We start from the raw sequence: 18,319 nt of genomic DNA on the forward strand, positions 1-18,319 counted from the left end.
ACTCAACAACTACACGACACGAGAGTATATTCCAGCTTGATGGGTTTACAAAAGAAAGAAAGAAGGCAGTAGATGCATAAGGAGATTAGAAAGTTGCTGAGCGGTCATCCTGTCTACAGTATGCAGGCGTGGAGCTGCCAAAGCTCTGTGATTAGAACGTTTGTGTGGAATGATTAACTGCTTGTCTGCAGCTTGTTTGACCAGTCGTCCTGTGCTGAGCCGCGCAATTGGACTAGCAAGTCTGCTTTATCAACAGAGTTCTATCAACCAGTGTGTCTGTATTACAAATGTGGATTTAGCCGTGAAAAAAAAGAAAGCATATGGCCTGCATGCACGTTTCTGTTTCTGTGGGAGACTGCGTGGCATGCACCATTACTCTCCTCCATTCCCATCCTCGTTCCCTCTCCCTGTGTGCAAAGAAGGCGTGTGTGCAAGGAAGGGGCAGGGCACATTAGCCCTGCTGGGGGAGTGGACACACACACCACACACACACACACATGCTCAGTCAGCGTAAGTGACACAAATGCTGGCTCCATTGAGTTCTGTGAACTCAGTCAGTGGCGTGTGTCAGCAGGTATGCCACAGAGAAAGAGGAGTTTTACTTTCGGAGCCTATGGAGGGTAAGGGTTGTAATCCTTATCATGATAATATTCTTCATGGAATCACAGAATGTCTGCATATTAGTGTGACAGAGCCTGTTGGAGGATCTCTGTCACCCTGTTTGATGACTTTGCACATTCTCTTGTGCGCGAGTGTGCGTGTGCACGTGTGTGTGGGTGTGTGTTTGTGTGCAGCAGAACATTTTCATCATTGCAGCTTTTGTCCTAGTAATGTTTGTGTCCATGCCTTCTTTTATAAGTGCCAAACTGAAGTGCACCCGGTCAATAGAGACGTGGCTTGACGACATCCGGTTTTGGAAAGTTTCGTATTAGTTCAGCTAATTATATTTTGCTTTGGATCTGCAAGTAAGGCTAACCCAAACAAAGTGTGACACAAGATGTATTCAAGAGCTGCACACCCATCACTGCTACTGGGCACTCATGTTTTCACTTAAGGGGCCATGTTTCACTGCAATGCTCTGAAGTTGAACAGTCTACGTGTATTTACTTGTATATGCATCCATTTACAGTACCTATAGGTTTTAAATTCGACAAAAGGTCATTTCTGTTGTTTTTCAAAGATATGGAGCTCATTTTCAATTGAATAGTGAAAATATATGCTGAACGGTAGCAAATATGCATGGCAAGGATATTACGTGCTGCGATGAGGTGGCGACTTGTTCAGGGTGTACACCGCCTTCTGCCCGAATGCAGCTGAGATAGGATCCAGCGACCCCCCGTGACCCCAAAAAAGATAAGCGGTAGAAAATGGATGGATATTACATGGTTAGCACACTTGCCTCACAGCTAGGTGACTTTGGATCTCAATTGCACTGTGTGACGGGTCTCCAGCCGTCCTTGTGTGGGCTGCAGTGCCGATCGATACAGGACGCATCGTAACAGGTTTGACTCGGGTTTATTATTTCAATAAACATATTTTCTTGACAGTCGGTCGCGCCAATTTCTACCTCGCTGGTTCTTCCTGCTCGTCGCGGCGCACCTTTCGGTGGCCGGCGGCTGCGTCTGCTGAGGCTGCTCATCTTACTCAGGGTCGATCCCGTCGCTCTCGTGGTCTTTTTTGCCGGTTGTTTCCTCTCCTACTTCTGCCACGATTCCTCCTCCCTCTCCCCTTTTATGCTGCAGCAGAAGATGCAGGGATTGAGCACAGGTGTGTTGTGTACGCACCTGACTCTGATGGCTGTAGTGTAGCTCCAGCCGTGCCCCGCCTCTCCGCTCTGCTACATGCTCCGCCTCCTGGCCGCCATCTTGGGCAGGACCACCGTTTGCCCTGGCCCGCTGTCGGGTCGTCGGCTCCGCCTCTCCACACACTGTTTTGAGCGAAATATTGTCCACAGGTGTGAATGTGAGTGCAAATTGCCCATAAGAGGGCTGTGATTGACAACCTTGTTGTACCCCCCCGTCTCTTGCCCCCGTCAGCTGGGATAGGTTCCAGCTCACCTGTCACCTTGCTGAACAAGCATTTGCTGTAGTTGTTTCAAGGAGTCAAGGAACTAACAAACTTTATTGTCTTACCAGCACACATGAGACTCAGGAGATGGCTTCAAAATGTATTACCCGAGGAAAGGATGTTACGATCAGGGATTTAGACTGTCGATTCTGAACACCCATAGTTGAGATCGGCTGATACCAATACCTATAGCGATCACATGTGCGAAACATGATCCTTTAGGTCAGAGGTCTTCAACCCGGGGTCCTCCAGAGGGGTCGTGAATTTTGTTGGTTGATTACTTATTGAATTACCCTTCGCAATTTTTCCACAAATGTAAACGTCTTCAGATACACATTAACGATCAGCACACTGTAGTCAACAGATGAATGGCGGCAGAAAAAGTCTTTCAGTCGGTAATGAACACATCCACTGACACTCTGAAGGTCCTTCAAGCAGGGCACTCCTTTATTTACCTGTCCCTATGAGGAGGATCCGCTCCTATCACTGCTGTGCCAATCACGAGGATCTGTCAGGTTCTGACTGATTGGCTGACATCCCATTTTCAGTTAGCCGCTAGTTTATTTATTTTTTATATTGCAAAAATGTATCATTTTGTAACATGAAAAAATATATACAAATATTTAAAAAAAACAAGCAGAAGAAAGATATTACACAATGTAGCAACTTCAATGGTTTTGGGTTTTGTATTAACTGCACATTTGTCATTGTATTAAAGCTGAGTGCAATTGACATTTTAACAATTATTAATTAGTATTCAATGTTGTTTTTTTATACTAGTTCCTTTCTCTCTTTTATTACACACATTACAAAAGGGATTTATATGGCCCCATTCCTGGGTGCATATTTACCGGTCGATCTACGTTCCCATCCTCACCTATGGTCATGAGCTTTGGGTCATGACCGAAAGGATAAGATCACGGGTGCAAGCGGCCGATATGAGTTTCCTCCGCCGGGTGGCGGGGTTCTCCCTTAGAGATAGGGTGAGAAGCTCTGCCATCCGGGAGGAACTCAAAGTAAAGCCGCTGCTCCTTCACATCGAGAGGAGCCAGATGAGGTGGTTCGGGCATCTGGTCAGGATGCCACCCGAACGCCTCCCTAGGGAGGTGTTTAGGGCACGTCCAACCGGTAGGAGGCCACGGGGAAGACCCAGGACACGTTGGGAAGACTATGTCTCCCGGCTGGCCTGGGAACGCCTCGGGATCCCCCGGGAAGAGCTAGACGAAGTGGCTGGGGAGAGGGAAGTCTGGGTTTCCCTGCTTAGGCTGTTGCCCCCGCGACCCGACCTCGGATAAGCGGAAGATGATGGATGGATGGCATTCCTGGGTGCAGCTTATGTGAAAGGAAGATGGGGGGTAATCATTTTGCAATGCAGTCTGCTGAAAATGATGGAAAGCACCACTTTATACAACAACTGATGCTGTGGTCGAAATTGGAATTGCAACAAAACACATTTCAAGATATTCAACCTTCTACTGCTGTCTGGGGGCTAAAGGAGCACCCCTCCAATGCGTCACATCTCATGTGTCAGGTAAACCGCAACTAATTGGGCTATATAAATCTCCTTAATGCCGTACATTTTTTTGAGCAAAACAAAGTCAATAGTGCACAACAACTAATATACAACTACTATGCATGCTATATAGCAATGTATTACACATTGAAATCATTTTTGCCCTTAAAGTCCTCCTGTGTCCAAGGAACGAGTCCCTGAATTTGTAAACATTTAGAAAAACGACACACAAATTAAACAAAAATAAAAATATCAACATAATCACTCAAGTATCAATCATATTGACACCAACAATTTATTTATGTATCGTGTACTACCTGTGACAATGCTGACACAGCATTGACACAGCACCTTGAACAAGACATTTCACCCTTGCTCCTGATGGATCGTGGTTAGGGCCTTTCATGGCAGCTCCCGCCATCAGTGTGGGAATGTGTGTGTGAATGGGTGAATGTGGAAATAGTGTCAAAGCGCTTTAAAGGCCTACTGAAACCCACTACTACCCACCACGCAGTCTGATAGTTTATATATCAATGATGAAATGTTAACATTGCAACACATGCCAATACGGCCGGGTTAGTTTACCATTTATTTACATTTGTTTACGTTTTATGTCTCTTGTTGGCTTAGTTCTGTTTCAGCACCTCTGTTTTGTGTCTCCTTGGTTGCCATGGTTATTTATTGTTTTCACCTGCCTCTGATTAGTGTTGGGGATGCTCACCTGTTCCCGAGCACTAATCAGAGAGCTACTTAGTCCTGTCATGCCTGTAATTAAGTTTTAAGTTTGGTCATGTTTGTTTTGTTTTTGGAATTTTGTTTCCCGTTTTACACTTCCTGGTTTTGTTTGTTTCCATAGTAACCCATTAGTTTCCACCTGGTCTCCAAGTCATGCCCAGCCCTCAGTCCCACACCTGTTTCTAATCATCATAGCTGCTATTTATACCATTTTACTTCTGTCCTCGTCCTGGGAACTTTGCTATTTTCTTTCTGCCTTCATGTCTGCTATTGCATTGCCTACATATGTTACTAATTCTCCATGCCCACGATCACCTGCCACGCACCTTGCTAGTCTTGCCTCCTGTTTTTTTGTCACAGTAAGTGTTTCGTTTTAGTTGTTTATAGTCATGCCATCTTGCTGTTTATGTTCATAGTTCATTCATGCCATTGTGCAAGTGTATTTGTTTCCTGTTTGTATTTTGTAGTCTAGTAATATACCTCCTTGTGAGCGCCCTTTGTTTTGATTATTTTTGTATTTAGTGTATTAATAAATTATCATCATGTACCTGAATTCACGCCTGGTTCGTCCTGTAACCCCTCTGCGTCGAAGGAGCAAAACCAATCCATGTCACAGTCCTGACAATTCCTGCTTTTTCCCGTCACTCAGTCCGGTGCTTTTGTTTGCTTTACGCAACTGCTAAAGTTGTTCCTCGTGCGTCCCGCGCTAAGCCTTGCCTCATGCGTTCCCAGTGTATTGCTACCCCGTTAGCTTCACGTCCTCGCTCTCCTCGTGTTTTGCTTGTTTTGTTCATTTGGTATTTTTGTAGGATTTATGCAAATAAATCATTGTCCTTCCTGCACGCTGTCTTCGGAGTTCCTGCATCATCGTTGGAAGAACATTCCGCGTATCACCATGCCTCAACATGGGGGTGCACGGTGCGAGAGGGGTTAGTGCGTCTGCCTCACAATAAAAAGATCCTGGGTTCGATCCTGCACTCGGGATCTTTCTGTGTGGAGTTTGCATGTTTTCCCCGTGACTGCGTGGGTTCCCTCCGGGTACTCCGGCTTCCTCCCACCTCCGGAGGCAGGCACCTAGGGATAGGTTGATTGGCAACACTAAATTGGCCCTAGTGTGTGAATGTGAGTGTGAATGTTGTCTGTCTATCAGTGTTGGCCCTGCGGTGAGGTGGCGACTTGTCCAGGGTGTACACCGCCTTCCTCCCGAATGCAACTGAGATAGGCTCCAGCACCCCCCGCGACACCAAAAGGGACAAGCGGTAGAAAATGGATGAACCATGCCTCCTCGCTATCGACCTCGTTACACTTACCTTCTGTTGCAACATGCTTCCGCCTACACTTCTTCAACTTTGCCAAGCACTTATTTCTTCTATTGTTCGAAGCTATCTTAGCGCTCAGCAGGACTGCACCTACTTGCTCTCGGTGCGTTTAGCCCCGTCTTGATACTTAATAGTCATATTTGATAATGATACTTAAAATGCAAAGAAATGCAGTTTATTTGCTCATCATTATTACGTTTTTAATCATTATTACAAGGCTATAAGTATTGAGGAAAGAGATTACTCTCGATCAGGGGTCACCAACCTTTTTTAAACCAAGAGCTATTTCTTGGGTACTGATTAATGCGAAGGGCTACCAGTTTGATACACACTTAAATAAATTGCCAGAAATAGCCAATTTGATCAAATTACCTTTAATAAATAAATCTATATATATATGTAAAAAAATGGGTATTTCTCTCTGTCATTCCGTCGTACATTTTTTTTCCTTTTACGGAAGGTTTTTTGTAGAGAATAAATTATGAAAAAAAACCACTTAATTGAACGATTTAAAAGAGGATAAAACAGAAAAAAAATAAAAATTACATTTTGAAACATAGTTTATCTTCAATTTCGACTCTTTAAAATTCAAAATTCAACCGAAAAAAAGAAGAGAAAAACTAGCCAATTCGAATCTTTTTGAAAAAATAAAAATAATAATTTATGGAACATCATTAGTAATTTTTATTGATTAAGATTAATTTTAGAATTTTGATGACATGTTTTAAATAGGTTGAAATCCAATCTGCACTTTGTTAGAATATATAACAAATTGGACCAAGCTATATTTCTAACAAAGACAAATCCTTATTTCTTCTAGATTTTCCAGAACAAAAATGTTAAAAGAAATTCAAAAGACTTTGAAATAAGATTTACATTTCATTCTAAAGATTTTCTGGATTTGCCAGAATAATTTCTTTGAATTTTAATCATAATAAATTTGAAGAAATATTTCACAAATATTCTTTGTCGAAAAAACAGAAGCTAAAATGAATAATTAAATTAAAATGTATTTATTATTCTTTACAATAAAAAAATAAATTTACTTGAACATTGATTTAAATTATCAGGAAAGAAGAGGAAGGAATTTAAAAGGTAAAAAGGTATTTGTGTTTAAAAATCCAAAAATCATTTTTAAGGTTGTATTTTTTTCTCTAAAATTGTTTTTCTGTAATTTGTAAGAAGCAAAGTAAAAAAATAAATGAATTTATTTAAACAAGTGAAGACCAAGTCTTTAAAATATTTTCTTGGATTTTCAAATTCTATTTGAGTTTTGTCTCTCTTAGAATTAAAAATGTCGAGCAAAGCGAGACCAGCTTGGTAGTAAATAAATAAAACGTAAAAAACAGAGGCAGCTCACTGGTAAGTGCTGCTATTTGAGGTATTTTTAGAACAAGCCAGCGGGCTACTCATCTGGACCTTACGGGCTACCTGGTTCCCGTGGGCACCTCGTTGGTGACCCCTGCTCTAGAATGTACCTAATGTCATGACTGGTTCATTGATCTTCTTTAGACTTATTTTTTGCTTAAATTCATTCTTGTTTCTGGTTATTCTTTTTATATTGATATCATCTTGATTTTGTATGTACTTTATGTCATATGTAATTAATTGTGGTACTTTTTTGTTACTTAGAATATTGTTTGTCTTTGGCACACTAATGTGTATATTGTAGGCCAGTGGTACTTTGTTTTATTTTGCAAACAATATATATATATTTTTGTGCCCTGCGATGAGATGGTGACTTGTCCAGGGTGTACCCTGCCTTCCGCCCGATTGTAGCTGAGATAGGCGCCAGCGCCCCCCGCGACCCCGAAAGGGAATAAGCGGTAGGAAATGGATGGATGGATGGATATATCTATTTTTGTATTGCTCTTTTTTCGTCTTTGTTATGAACATCCATTGTCAAGATGGGGGGGTCGCAGCTTGCTGCGGGGTCGTTCTCCCAGGAAGGCAGACGGACTACTCGGGACATGTTGTGCAGGTATAAACATGATTTAATCTTGAATCTTGAGAAAGGTGAAAACAAAAAAGCGCACAAGGCGAAAGCACAACTTGACGCAGAAAAAAAAACTAACACTTAGACTGAACTATGGACATAAAACCAAAGTAGCTAACTGTGGCATGAATAAACAAAAAAAACTTACTTGGCATGGCATGAAAAGAACAGAGGCATTGCATGAACCAAGCAAGACTTACTGTGGCAAGAACAGAGCATGAAACAAACATCGATGCCAGGGCGACTGACTGGCAAAAACCAGCTTAAATATTGCCTCTGATTAGTGCTCGGGAAGCAGGTGAAGAGCACTAATCAGAGACAGGTGAACACGATAAGTAACCATGGCGACAAAACAAGGGAGTGAAAAAAAACAGGAAGCAATGGTGTCTTAAACAAACAGAACATAAGTAAGCAAAACATGATCACAAGACATGACATCCAACTATTAATCCATTTTCTACCGCTTACTCCCTTTGGGGTCATGGGAGGCGCTGGAGCCTATCTCGGCTGCAATCGGGTGGAAGGCGGCGTACACCCTGGACAAGTCGCCACCTCATCGCAAGGCTTGTAGTGAACATTATTATGTAAACTCCAAGTTATTGTGTTTTGTTGTTGCAATTTTCGTATTACAAAGTGTTAATATTGATCATGTTGTACTGCATTGTAAACTTTTGTTTTGTGATTTTGTGACGTTTTTTGCCTGGACCCCAGGAAGAATAGTCTCCACTGCGGTGTAGAGTAATGGGGATCCTTAATAAACTGAACTAAGCTAAATAATTGGCACTAGCGATCATACCTTTTCATGAAAAATTTCCGACACTGATTGCTGGCTTGGACTTGAATTTCAGGTTTGTATTGACGGCAAGTAATGACCCGACAGTCTGGTCATATGCTTGCATGTCATGTGATCCGTGTACAGTGTATTCTCTGTTTGTCGTCCTCGTTAACGCTTCATGGTGAAACAGATAGAATGTTGATGAGCGCTGTCCTTTAACAAACGCTGTGGCCTGTGGGGCAAAGAGCGTCAGGCGACATGAACAATGTGACGCTTGGTGTCACGATGAGACAGTGGAGAAATGATTTCCCTACATATTGAATAGTGCACAAATAGTGCAACATGTTTAGCGTTCTTTCTGAGATGGCCGGGTAGCTATTCCAATATGACACAGTATAGTTAAGCGCACACATAAAAGCGCAACATTTTCTCAGCTTCCTGCAAAGACTGGCTGCTGTCGCTGTGACAAACGTGTCACTCTCACGCCTGACGCTTATTGTACTGCAAATGAAACCCTGGATGAGGGTGGGGAACAACACAGAGAGCGCATTTTTTGTTTGACAAAAGCAAATGTTTGCATGACAAAAGATGATTAGACTGCAAGGCAGGGCTACTTGAGAACAGGAGGTCATTCATGTACACTTCCAAGGGCAGAGGCAAAACAAACAGGAGATGCAGAGCGACAGAGGGCTCTTCATTGCCTACTCATGCAGTCCACCTTGCATATTTACTTTGTCACAATCACTCGCCATGATGGAGACACTGGGCCTCATTTTGCCCTCATTCCATATTCTTATGGGTAAACTGTATATTCTATCATGCCGTAGACCTTAATTTTTTTCAACCGCGTGGACAAACTGAGACGTGGCAAAAATATTACATTTTGACACATCCTCACATGTCTAAAATATTTAAAGCTCCAGAAAATATTGCAACGACCTGACTGGAAAAATATATTTGAAGGCATTTAAAACATAAACAAAAGAGTAGAAATACTGAAATAAACTGCAACAAAAAGCAGTGCAATTAACAGCGCAATAACAGTGCCATATATTTTCATAACATGGTCACTACTGCCTAGTTCCTCTTGTTATATTCTTATTTTTACCATTATATTTTTATTCTTATTGTTGCTTATTATTGTTATATTTTCTATTTAATTTCCATATGCCCCCATTATTTACTTTTTACTTTTTAAATTCAATCTCAATTCTGTTCACTGCTGCTGGAATTTTAATTTTCCTGAGGGAACTCTCTTGATGGAAACAATAAAGTACTATCTATCTATCTATCTATCTATCTATCTATCTATCTATCTATCTATCTATCTATCTATCTATCTATCTATCTATCCATCCATCCATCTATCTATCTATCTATCTATCTATCTATCTATCTATCTATCTATCTATCTATCTATCTATCTATCTATCTATCTATCTATCTATCGTGTGTTGGTGATGGTTTATGATGGCGAAATGCATAGTATTATGTAAGTAAATAGGAGTCCATATGTCAATATTTAGTCCTTGTCCAGACCGTCACGTCTGATACCTGCCGTAATGAACCTGATGTAATTGTTTTATTCTGCTGATGGGTGACTGTTTGACCAGCGTTTTGCTGTGTGCATCAGAGCCAGTTGACTACTGTACTCAAACATGTAGTCGAGTCAAATGAGAACATTCAGCTATTTTACACCCACGTCTCTGTCAAAAGGCTCATTCAGTCTCTGCTGGGCCGAGACCCGGTTGTACGGTTCAGGTTTGTTTTCATTCTACATGTTGACAGTATCCAGTTTCTTTTCTCATGCACCTTGAATTCCAACTTACATATTGTCTGTATTTTAAAGTCATACGTCTATGTTGTTTATGAGAAGAAAATTGAGCTTTTCCTTTCAACTGACAGGCGAGCATGTAACTCACACAGTGCTGACTGTACAAATCCCAGAATGCACTGCAATAGCTGGAAGTACGTCAATGTATAAGCTTAACTGGTTCTGTGACAAAGATCTTAGCTCAAAACACTCAACCCTCAAATCAAAGTATTCCATTTTAATGGATTAAATAAAATGAGGTGTACAACGATTTGTTTTAACAACGACTCGATTTGATTCAGAATTTGATGTTGCCAATCCGATTGGGATGATATTATTTTTCTAAGAACAATTTGATCCAAATAGTTTCAGTGAGTTATAATCGATTCAGTAACTTTTTAGCCAAAAATGTGACCAGTGTGACTGTGAAATAAATACTGAACAATGCAGGTGAAGTTTCCTATATTCCTGTTATTTCTTGTAAGGATATGATCAGTATGATTATAATCACCCAGCATAATTACAGTAAGAGTGAATATGTATTTGCATGCCCAACATGATCTATTCGACACTCACAATAATACTTTGCAGTTCACTGGGCAGATAAAATGGCCTTCACCTCGGAGACCTCCGCGACGTCGCCTTTTGGGGAGCACTATCTTGCATCTTTTGCGTCATTTTTACAGTGTTTAATTATCTAGAAAGTGCAAAAAACACCTTGATATAAAGTCTTCTGTTTTTAAAGCCATTGTTTTCTTTTCTAGCATGGATAAAATCGATTAATACCTTTTAAAAAAAAAAAATGTTGCATGGATATTTAGCTTTTGGAAAGCCAACGAAAGCCAAATCAATTTTTTTCAATCTTAGGAACATAAATTGATCTATAGCTATATAGATCAAACGTTATACTCCTAATATTTATAAATGCGTATACGTTGCTAAGTAATACTGTAGCTTTTCACCAGCCCTGTAGCAGGCTTGTGTCTATATTTCTATTGCAGTATTGTCAATGTTAGTTCTACCATTATGATGTGACTGAATGTTTGTTTGTGTTGTTCCTTCTTAATATACATTCCCTACAGGATTTCGCATTATTTTTTTTGTAATTGTTGCTGCCGGCAATGCTTGACTTTGTGTTGTAGCATTTTTGGGAGGGCTTATTTTTTTTCCAACAACGTATCAAATTGTGATTTAATTCATTTATTGTTAACTGTTTTAAGTGTTCTTTGTAACCTTAACCTCAACAGCAAGAACTTGGAAAACAAATACTGTTTTAATGTTTACTAGTTTTTTACCGCACAGACACGAGATGTCAGTAAAAGCACATACTCAGACATCATTGTCAAATTACTGTACTCTTTGAATTACTAGAACTAGTAATAATCATAATAATACTAATAATAAAACTCATTATAATTATAGAAAGAAACACCACCAAATTCTTCCTGTCTGTTCTCTTGTCCACAAGTGGCAGACATTCTCCATGTATGTTCTACGCTTAAAAGTGTTTGTCCGTCTTAAACATTCGTTTATGTTCTAACACATTTACCCTAAAAAATTGAGAGGGTTCTATAGTGGTAATTTTTACTGATACGTGAGAGAAGATGAGGGATTATCATCACACTTCAACAACTCTGACATGTAAATGCTGCTCTTTGCGAGGCTATCATCGCAAATGAAAATATGTTCTTTAATCGCTTTACACTAAATAAATAAATGTTAAATAAATATATAAATAGTTTTATAGTAGGAAGTGAATGTACGTATACTACATTACCCCAAAAAGTAGACAGGAACAGGAAGTAGGTCTCAAGTACTGCTGTTTTAGCAATAAATCTTTGATAGAAGAAACAGACATACGTTTTGATTAGACAGTTGACGTGCAGATTTGAGTGCCGCTCAGTGACAACTGCGATTGGCGAAAATGACGCTCGTTGATAACAATTTGTTGCGACATTGGAGGTGTTGTACAAAGTCGCAAGGCCGCCCGTAAATCGCGGTGCTTGGTTAAATTTGCGTGAATTGGCACGAATGTGATATCGCAACTTTGAAGGACTGAAAATAGAAACAATAAATACACACTTGCAATAGACAAACTTTTAACTATAAATCTTGACTTGGATATTTAGTTATTTGTCCTGCACTCACCTGAATGTATGATTGCTGTCTTGACCCCACACCCTGAATTGATTTCTATAACTAATATTAAAACCAAAAAGTTTGTGGCCAAATTGATATCCTGGTCCACGGATCAGCAACCCGCGGCTCTAGAGCCACTTGCGGCTCTTTAGCGCCCCCATAGTGGCTGCCTGGACCTCTTTCAGAGATGTGTGAATATGGAAAAAGATCAAGAAAAAAATACAAATTTTGTTTTAATATATTTTCTGTAGGAGAGCAAACATGACACAAACCTTCCTAATTTTTTATTATACATGCTTCACTGATGAGAGTATTTGGTAAGCACCGTTTTGTCCTACTAATTTCAGCAATCCTTGAACTCATTGTAGTTTGTTTACATGTACATCTTTCTCCAATGCTGCCACAGAAAGACGTTTTTTATACCACTCCTTCTTTGTCTCATTTTGTCCACCAAATGTTTTATACTGTGCATGAATGCACAAAGGTGAGTTTTGTTGATTTTATTGATTTGCTGGAGTGCTTATCAGGCATCTTTGGTCAACGTACGACTGCAAGCTAATCAATGCTAACATGCTATTTAGGCCAGCTGTATGGACATATTGCATCATTATGACTCATTTGTAGGTATATTTGAACTAATTTAATTTCCTTTAATTATGTCCTTTGTAAATTCAATTTATATTTGCATGTCTCATGACACATTATCTGTATGTAATATTGTCTGTAGAGATAGATAGATCATACTTTATCGATTCCTTCCGGAGAGTTCCTTCAGGAAAATTTAAATATTTCTCATAGTTGTTTGTGTGCCATGTTGTTCCAGACCACAGCAAGCGGTATCCAGCTTGCAAAGATTGTAATACATCCATTAGAAGAAGACAACTTGCCGTTTCCTTAAACTTGGACACACACATCTATACCTTTGGCTATTAAAAGCCAGTAATTTCCAGGAGTTATCTCACCTTGTGAATAGCCTCTGATTTACTAATGGTTTCTAATGTTGTAAAAATGTGTAGAATACATTTTCTGTCAACGAAGATTTGCTTCAGCCATTGATAGTAGGCTAATATAGCTAATATAGACACTACATCATGTGTTGTCTTCATTATAACATTTTTTATAACACAATTTTTTGCGGCTCCAGACAGATTTTGTTATACTAGTGTTTTTGGCTCTTTCAACATTTTGGGTTGTTGACCCCTGTCCTAGTACCTCCCCGCCCAAATGTAAAGGTTTGCTCATTACTAAAACAAAAACAAAACAAAAAATTACAATAATACAATTTGCTGCATTATTACACACTTTTGTTATTACAATAGTCCAGTTTTTGTGCTTATTAGAGTTGAGTAAAATACTGTTCCATACATCTATTTGGTCATGATGATAACATCTAATCAACATCCTAAAAAAAAGTCAAATGTTTTTACGTTCTCATCATGCATGGTTGTTGTCTTCCCATAAAGAAAGAGAAGAAATATGAAACATTGTATCGAGTTGCCTGCCAATGTCAGAAAGCCTCAGGCCTTTTTAAAAACAATTTACGGTTTATACATAGAGTACTGGTTCAATTTCACCGACAGAACCTTCCAGCAGTATCATTTCAGTGCAGTTGATTGCAAGCTGAACAGCAAAATTGTTTGCTTTAAGCTGGATTTACTCCACGGGCGCCTTGCCTTGTGACCTATTTGCAGGACGCCATGTCGCTGACTTGACAATATGGCGACCATCTAAGATTCAGAAAGTGAAGGAAATGTTACAAAGTTGACCAAAAAAGGTGAGAAATTAGGAGAATTCAACAAGTGTATAGAGTGTCTCGGACCATTTTTTACTGAAGGATGTTTGTTTCCATGGAAACCGGTTCATCTTTGGTAACTAAACAAGAGCAACAAAGATAGAATGAAAAACATTTTTTCTTCTTGTGTGCTGGGTCTGACATCCAAACCTTCGCCATGCCACAAATAAACAGGTTCATCAGGTTGGTGCACTTTTTCAAGCTAAAAGAGGGCAACACACTGTTTTGATTGTACACTTTTCAATGTGCAATATGAGTCATGATCCACGAATGCATCAACACATTTTCTATAGTCTATATTTGTCCAACATGACATTTGGACAGACTTGTCTTTTTTTTCCCTAAAGAGGCTATTGTGTTTTTTTGCGGTAACACTTTAGTATGGGGAAAATATTGTAAGTAACAAAGACTTAATTTAGAGTTATTTGGACACTAGGGGAACATATTGTAAAAAATACTTAAGGGTTACGGTAAGGGTTATTGTAGTCTTGTGTTTTGTTATGTAAAAACAGATCATATTCATTAAGTGGTATTAAAGGGAGAATCATATACAACAACTTCCTTACTTAGTAATAATAAGCAATAATTCTGAGGTTATTGAGGGAAGACTCTTAGTTAAGGGCCTACTGAAACCCACCACTACCGACCACACAGTCTGATAGTTTATACATCAATGATGAAATCTTAACATTGCAACACATGCCAATACGGCCGGGTTAGTTTACTAAATAGCAATTTTAAATTTCGCGCCGAAAAATCCTTCTGAAATGTCTCGGTATGATGACTCGTTTGCGTGACGTCACGGATTGTAGAGGACATTTTGTTCTAGCATCGTTCCCAGCTGTTAAGCCGCCTGTTTTCATCGCAAAATTCCACAGTATTCTGAACTACTGTGTTGCTGAATCTTTTGCAATTTGTTCAATGAAAAATGGAGACATCAAAGAAGAAATCTGTAGGTGGGAACGATGTATTGCGGCCGGCTTTAGCAACACAAACACAGCCGGTGTTTCATTGTTTACATTCCCGAAATATGACAGTCAAGCTTTACTATGGAACAGAGATGTAAAGGGAACACGGTTAGATTGGACAACACACACAAAGTACAGTGTATTATGTGTATTAATAAAAAACATTTTACCTTTCTGTATTCTGAAAGCGATCTATGTCGTGTGCTACTCCAGCATCAATATGCGTCCTCCTGTCCGTCACCGTCAGCGTTGGGTTCAAAGCGGTACGGTGCTATCCCTTGTTGCGGTTGGGCATGACCGAGTGGTCCTGCCACCTCCACGGCTGCCATGGCGCCTCTCACAGCATCTTCCCTATCTGAATCGCTCCCACTGCCCTATTTTTATTTTTGTATTATTTTTTCCCTAGTCCTTCATTCTCACTTTCCTCAACCACAAATCTTTTATCCTCGCTCAAATTAATGGGGAAATCGTCTCTTTCTCGGTCCGAATCGCTCTCGCTGCTGGTGGCCATGATTGTAAACAATGTTCAGATGTGAGGAGCTCCACAACCCGTGACGTCACGCGGATATCGTCTGCTACTTCAGGTACAGGCAGGACTTTTTCATCAGCACCAAACGTTGCGAACTTTATCGCCGATGTTCTCTACTAAATCCTTTCAGCAAAAATATGGCAATATCGCGAAATGATCAAGTATGACACATAGAATGGACCTGCTATCCCCGTTTAAATAAGAAAATCGCATTCAGTAGGCCTCTAATGGCTCATTGGTTGTATAAGATGGCCATGCAGAATAATACATTAACAAGTACTTAATGACTAATTAAGAGCCCATATGTTACTAATTAGCATGTTAATAAGCAACTAATTAATGGTGAATATGTTCCCCATGCTAAAGTGTTACCTTTTTTTGCATATTACATCAGTTTCACATCTTATTCTTATTTTTATCTTCATGTTAATTTCTTCAACTTTGTCATTCTACCCCTAAAAATACACAGGATGCCGATGTCAAAAGGTGAACATTTGTCCTGTATTGGTTTTGGTATTTGGCCCATGAAGTAATCTGGGCACACCCCGGCTGATTCAATCTCCAAAAATCCGGAGAAACTCAAGCAGCATAGCAAGATTTAGAGAAATGTTATTAGTGATGCGGGACTTAGTGACACCCTCCTCCTGCTGTGAGGATCTTGGCAATGAAGCAAACATGAAGTTATGTGCACGTGCATGTGTGTGTTCAAGCGCAGCATTATACAACAAACACACATGTCACACTTAGCTTTGCCATTAAAAATGTGATCCGCTGCATTAAGACAAACTAGGTCGCAGCCTACATAAAGCAAAACACTTGGCATGTTTCCCCGTAATCACACAGTTTCCCCAAAATGAGTTTATCTTTTGAGTATCAGTCCCTACAAAAAAGGAAGAGGACATCGTCTTACTTTCAGACCTTGCATTATTCATGAGGGAATTTCTTGAAACTGTAATATCTGGTGACATGATCGATAAACGAAGCTACTTGTTTTGTTCAGTATTTGATTTCACTCATTCCTGGGTGATTTTGTGTCAAACATGACTAAGTCTGAACTGTGTTGGTTCCACTGTGGCACACAGATGACTTAAGGGACGGGGAAGAACACATGTTTCACAGCAGTCAGCAATGGACGACAACAATGTTAATTCAATTTTGCATCTTGGAATATTTGTGTCATGCTTTTTCTTCCCCTTGTTTGGTCAGCCATGAAGTACTAAAACATTCCCTCTTCCACGTGTTGGCACTATTAGCTGGCTTGGCTTTTTCGACATTAGTTAGGCACTATTTATAGAAGTATGTACGAGCATGTTGTACTTGTATTCAGTGCAGTTTCATCTCAGACTAATATATTCTGATCCTAAGGAATTGACCATCTGGTTTGGAACCAGACTGGCAAACCAGCTGTAATTGGTACTAGGGTTGTATTAATATAGTACTGCGATACTAATGAATAATCTTCTGTACTGTATCGCCTCTGAAACATACCGGTCCCACACACCCCTGCGCCCACGTCGAAGTCCATCCATCCATCTTCTTCCGCTTATCCAAGGTCGGGTCGCGGGGGCAGCAGCCTAAGGAGGGAAGCCCAGACTTTCCTCTCCCCAGCCACTGGAGCAGCGGCTTTACTTTGTGCTACACCCGGATGGCAGAGCTTTTCACCCTTTCTCTAAGGGAGAGCCCCGCCACCCAGCGGAGGAAACTCATTTCGGCCGCTTGTACCTGTGATCTTGTCCTTTCAGTCATAACCCAAAGCTGATTACCATAGGTGAGGATGGGAAAGTAGATCGACCGGTAAATTGAGAGCTTTGCCTTCCGGCTCAGCTCTTTCTTCACCACAACGGATCGATACAGTGTCCGCATTACTGAAGACGCCGCACCGATCCGCCTGTCGATCTCACGATCCACTCTTCCCTCACTCTTGAACAAGACTCCGAGGTACTTGAACTCCTCCACAAGGGGAACGGTTTCCTCCCCAACCTGGAGATGGCACTCCACCTTTTTCCAGATGAGAACCATGGACTCGGACTTGGAGGTGCTGATTCTCATCCCAGTCGCTTCACACTCGGCTGCGAACCGATCCAGTGAGAGCTGAAGATCCTGGCCAGATGAAGCCATCAGGACCACATCATCTGCAAAAAGCAGAGACCTAATCCTGCAGCCACCAAACCGGACCCCCTCAACGCCTTGACTGCGCCTAGAAATTCTGTCCATAAAAGTTCTGAACAGAATCGGTGACAAAGGGCAGCCTTGGCGCAGTCCAACTCTCACTGGAAACGTGTCCGACTTACTGCCGGCAATGCGGACCAAGCTCTGACACTGATCGTACAGGGAGCAGACCGCCAAAATCAGGCAGTCCAATACCCCATACTCTCTGAGCACTCCCCACAGGACTTCCCGAGGGACACAGTCGAATTTCTTCTCCAAGTCCACAAAGCACATGGAGACTGGTGGGCAAACTCCCATGGACCCTCAAAGACCCTGCCGAGAGTATAGAGCTGGTCCACAGTTTCACCACCAGGATGAAAACCACACTGTTCCTCCTGAATCCAAGGTTAGACAATCCGGTGTAGCATCCTCTCCAGTACACCTAAATAGACCTTACCGGGAAGGCTGAGGAGTGTGATCCCACGATAGTTGGAACACACGCTCTGGTTCCCCTTCTTAAAGAGA

The 18,319-nt window shown here is 40.8% G+C and overlaps 1 protein-coding gene across 8 annotated transcripts in view; it reads left to right on the plus strand.

The window, feature by feature from the left end:
* Positions 1–483: 483 nt before the first annotated feature.
* Positions 484–18,319, plus strand: part of rap1gapa (RAP1 GTPase activating protein a) — a 152,015-nt gene continuing 134,179 nt past the window's right edge. For 7 of the 8 annotated variants that reach the window (XR_009807116.1, XM_061903141.1, XM_061903137.1 and 4 more), the window contains exon 1: positions 484–620. Coding sequence is in view for 6 of the 8 variants with exons in the window: in XM_061903141.1 (XP_061759125.1) it covers positions 577–620 (44 nt within the window). In the remaining 2 variants the exon portion in view is untranslated. The remainder of the gene's footprint in view (positions 621–18,319) is intronic. The other variant, XM_061903149.1, reaches the window with a different exon arrangement.

This window comes from Nerophis ophidion, linkage group LG06 (genome assembly GCF_033978795.1).
Source record: "Nerophis ophidion isolate RoL-2023_Sa linkage group LG06, RoL_Noph_v1.0, whole genome shotgun sequence".
In the NCBI taxonomy this organism is placed as follows: Eukaryota; Metazoa; Chordata; class Actinopteri; order Syngnathiformes; family Syngnathidae; genus Nerophis; species Nerophis ophidion.